Raw genomic sequence first — 4,669 nt, forward strand, 5'->3', positions numbered from 1 at the left:
CACACACACACACACACACTTCCACATAGTGACATAACATTATGTCTTAATAATGTTTCTAACATCTGTTAGCTGTCAATATTATACATAAATATATAATATATGAGCCATATTACTGCAATATTTCAATGTCATATATGCATGTAATATGTCAGTAATATTATTACAATATTACATTATAATATGTAATATTACTGTGATATTGCAATATTACTGTGATATTACTGTAATATTACGTGCTATGTGGGTAGTAGTTATCGACAACTCTCGATAATTTGAATTGTTAAATTCCGAAAAGTATCGAAGCCGTGTTGATGAGGTTGCGATCGATATCGGAGGTCTTGCTAAGCCGTTAACGATAGTTTATGTGAGTCGGTAATACGTTAATGTGAAACGTATACAATGTGTGCATGTGTGTACGTGTGATACAGTGCTGTAAAAAGTTAATTGAATAAATAAATATAGCAAATAATAGCAAATACGGTAATATGAATCGAAAGTAAGTATGTATATAAGTACTTCTGTTCCTTGAATCTTTAATTTTTGTCTGTAATACGTATATGTAGACAGTAATACTGTTTCAATATTAATTTTGGAAAACGACTTTCCTATGTCAGTAGTTTTAAATATATATATTAGTTTAAAGTACTTTATTTTTGTTTAATTATAAATATTTAAGTGATATATGCAAAGTCTATTATTTCAAAGTTGATAAATATAAAAGGAAAACAGCCTCAACTTTAGATGAGCAATGTAAAATAAAAATATATATCATAGTTGATTTAAATTGTTTTAGCTTCTCTGATAAAATAATTTTCTTACTTTTCGTTTTAGGATGGCTCTCGCCTATCTTGGTTTACATTTAATGATGATGGAAGATTGAGTCCAACGTAAAACACAACGACAATTGTTGCGAGCAACAGAAGACCCATTCGATTTGACAAATGACGAATTTAAAGAACTATACCGCTTAACACCGGACTTAATGTTTGATCTCATTGATGCATTAGAACCTCGATTGCAACGGACAAAAATCACAGAGTTGTCTGTAGAGAAACAAGTAATACAAATTGTTACTATATATTTTTCTTTTATTACAATGATTATATTCATTTTCTTATTTAAATTTCCTCACGATATATTCTTATATATTTTATAGATATTGTCGGCAGTAAGGTTTTACGCAACAGGTTGTTTTCAACGTCCTGTAGGTGACTAGTGGGGCATTTCCATGAGCCAGACATCGATCAGCAGATGTATACACAAAGTGACAGATGCGATCAATGATTTAATATTTAGACAATGGGTACAATTCCCCATTAGTTCTGGAGCCAGGCAGTTAGCGAGAATGCAATTTCAAAATGCACGTCAGCCGTTTGAAGGAGCTCTTGGAGCGATTGATTGCACTCAAATTGCGATTCTTGCTCCCAAAGAGCATGAAGAAGCTTATGTTAATCACCACGGATATCATTCACTGAATGTGCAAATGGTAAATATTTAAATAATTGATTCATACGTGTTTTATATATTAATAACTAATTACATTCAATGCTCGATCTCTTATTGTTAGATATGTGACCTAAATTTGAAAATACTTAATGTGAATGCAAGATATCCCGGAGCAAGGCACGATGCATATATATGGAATGATTCTGCTGCACGACGAGTTATGGAACGCGCATACAATCGTGGTGAACGACGAACATATTTTATTGGTAATTGTTATTATAATTTTTTACATTAGAAATTGTAGAAAGCTTTTATTGTCGATGTATTGTTGACTTTACATAATACATCCTATATTTTATATTGTTCCAGTGCATAAATTCTTAAGTTCCTTGTAACTAATCTGAATTGTATTAAAAAATTTTAAACAAAGCTGAAATAAATGTAGATTATTTGTATATGCAGGTGATTCAGGTTATCCGTTAGAACCGTGGCTGTTAACTCCTTTGCCCCGAGAACCGGAAGGAACTCCACGTTTTGCGTATAACGAAGCGTTATGTAGCGCAAGAAATTGTATCGAACGTCTTTTTGGTATACTTAAATCTACTTGGAGATGTCTTTCTCGACACAGAGTCTTGCAGTATGAACTTGGCTTTGCTGGAAGAATAGTCAATGCTTGCGCAGTCCTCCATAATATGCGGAATGCTCACGGCATATTTGATAATGATCTATTTGATGAGTTGAATAACATACATATGTATGAAAATTGTGATGATGTTAATATTAATCTGAATAATGTTCATGGATCTCTCGCTATCGCACGTCGCATCCAAGACCGTTTGATAGCAGAAAGATTTGGCAGATAAACTTGTATAATGTATAAATAATGTATAAATAAAATATAATGTAAATTTAAGATAAAAAAAGACTAAATCTTAAACTTATGTTACTCGGTTATATCGAAAATGTTTAACCAATTTTAATATGGCAAATTATGTGAGTCGATCTTTCAATTGTAAATCAAATATAAATAAAATGAGAAAATATAAAAAATTTTTATATTATAATTGAGTTCATTTTAATTTATTTTAGTGTAATGAAAAGCAGACATAATTGCAAATAATTTTATTCAGTTAAAAAGTAGCATTTGTATACAATCAACAATACCTACACATTGAATATAAATACTAAAATAATTGGAAAAGAAACAAATCTGCTTTAAAATATATACGTTACTATATATTATTATATATTTCTTTGGTAATATATCCTTATAGTAATATCACAACTTTGCGTTTGTACGTATTGTAACGTATACATAATAAAACTTCATAAAAGTACAAAATACAACTCGGTTTATCCTAAAATTTAACTTAATATTGCAATATTGTTTATCGTTAATGTACTCATATTCAAATAACACAAATTATTGAATACAAATAATAATAATTGTAGGTACTTATAGATTAGATTATACTTAAAAAATTGCAATGTACGTTACGACGAATCAAATTTAGCAGAAAAGTTCTTGCAGTCTTGAATTCTCCAGGAACTGTTTGTTTTAAAAAAAATTTTTGAAGTATATATGACAAAATAAACTATAACTGAGAGATCACATAATATTGAAATTATTCGTTAAGATAAGTAGGTGCCAGATTTTCTAAGACTGTTGTAAGTTTGTTAAATACTTGTATTCGTTCATTGTCATTAATGGCTTGTACAGCAGCAGTATCTGCTAACTTTGTTATTGCATGTGCAATTTCAGTTATTGCGAGTGCGTTCATTTTAGATGCCTCTGCTTGAATTTTGGCAGACTCAGCATATATCTGCAAATTTGAATAAAATTCACAAATTATCTACATTTGTTTTAAAAAAAAAATCACATTCGACGCTAATTGAAGATTTTGCAAATACTTACAAATTCAGCATCGGCCTGTTTCTGAGCAATGAATTGGAAGTGCTTCTTCAATGATCCAGACGATGTAACTCGATTAACTATAATAATTGATAAGATGAAATAATTAATAAGATGAGAAACATACTTTTTATAAAAAACAACACAAATTTTATGCATAGTTGTAACTGTAAAAAGCTATAATTAAATACGCTTTACAAGTTATAAATATAAATATAAAAAAAAAAAAACGCTTCAAAAAATAATTTGGAAAATATTATAATCTACATAGTAATTTAACCTTACATTTTCTCGAAGTTAGCACATTAATTTTTGGTGAAGATTGTTTTGCTGGCCTTAATGATGGAGATTGAGTATTTTTTATCGTACTAAAAGATATATTTTTTGGAGCCTTTCTTAAATCACAGTTAGCGAGATTCTGAGTAACATCAATGTTATCTTCAATTCTAATTATTGCATTATGTTCTGAAGAGTTATTCTCAAGTAAACAGTCGTCGGAAATAGAATCGAGAATTAAGTCCTTATCATACAAATCGATATTATCCAAAGAATTAGCTGCAAACAAAGAAATATTTTGTACTTCAATATGTTAGTGTTGAAAATTTTCTGCGTGAATAGTAATTATATATTATACATTTTTAAAAACATCTTAAAGAAATCGAGCAATTCCAATAATAGATTTTGAAATTTAACAATAACCAGAAGTAAAAAAAATATAACTATAAATGGAGGAAAATCTGTAGACAGACTTTATAAGACATAACACAAATAACAATGATTCAGTTTCTTACCATTTAAATCTTGTTAGACTTGAGAAACCTCTGAGATATTTGTACAAACACTTATTAGGTAGTAAACTTGGTTCCTGCGGTTTTTTGTTTAAAAAACTCATTTATTTCGACATTAAAAGCAAAAAATACATTAATCGAAGTACTTTCCCTCGCTAGCTATACATTTTTCCCATCTTTCGGGCAACGCGTAGATTCCGCGACGATAGAACGATTGATCTTTTGATGCAATCCATTCGTCGATCCATTTTCGCACATCCTCGTAATTTCTGAAGTGTGTATCCACCAAGCCGTGCTGCATCGACCGGAACAAGTAATAGTCCGAAGGAGCTAAGTCTGAATACGCTGGGTGCGGGAGAACTTCCCACTCGAGCTGCATCAGTGTTTCTTTGACGGCTTTGGCAACGTGTGGTCGAGCGTTGTCGTGCAAAAGCATGACTTTACGTCGATTGCTGGCTACTGCTGGCCTTTTTTCCAACAATGCTTCATTCAGACGGTTTAATTGTGATTGATATCGATC

General features: G+C 30.6%; 1 protein-coding gene and 1 pseudogene across 1 annotated transcript in view; one reads left to right on the forward strand and one right to left on the reverse strand.

Moving 5' to 3' along the window:
• Window positions 1–835: 835 nt before the first annotated feature.
• Window positions 836–2,312, forward strand: LOC116853578 (annotated as a pseudogene).
• A 695-nt stretch (window positions 2,313–3,007) lies between these two features.
• Window positions 3,008–4,669, reverse strand: part of LOC116853576 — a 3,826-nt gene continuing 2,164 nt past the window's right edge. Inside the window, exons 4-6 of the mRNA XM_032834700.1 lie at window positions 3,647–3,916; window positions 3,365–3,441; window positions 3,008–3,272 (exon numbers count right to left, since the gene is read on the reverse strand). Of these exons, the coding sequence (XP_032690591.1) occupies window positions 3,075–3,272; window positions 3,365–3,441; window positions 3,647–3,916 (545 nt within the window). The 3' untranslated portion in view covers window positions 3,008–3,074. The remainder of the gene's footprint in view (window positions 3,273–3,364; window positions 3,442–3,646; window positions 3,917–4,669) is intronic.

The sequence above is a fragment of the Odontomachus brunneus genome, unplaced genomic scaffold (genome assembly GCF_010583005.1).
Source record: "Odontomachus brunneus isolate Ranch 3 - 2012 unplaced genomic scaffold, Obru_v1 Obru_scaffold_363, whole genome shotgun sequence".
Lineage (NCBI taxonomy): Eukaryota > Metazoa > Arthropoda > Insecta > Hymenoptera > Formicidae > Odontomachus > Odontomachus brunneus.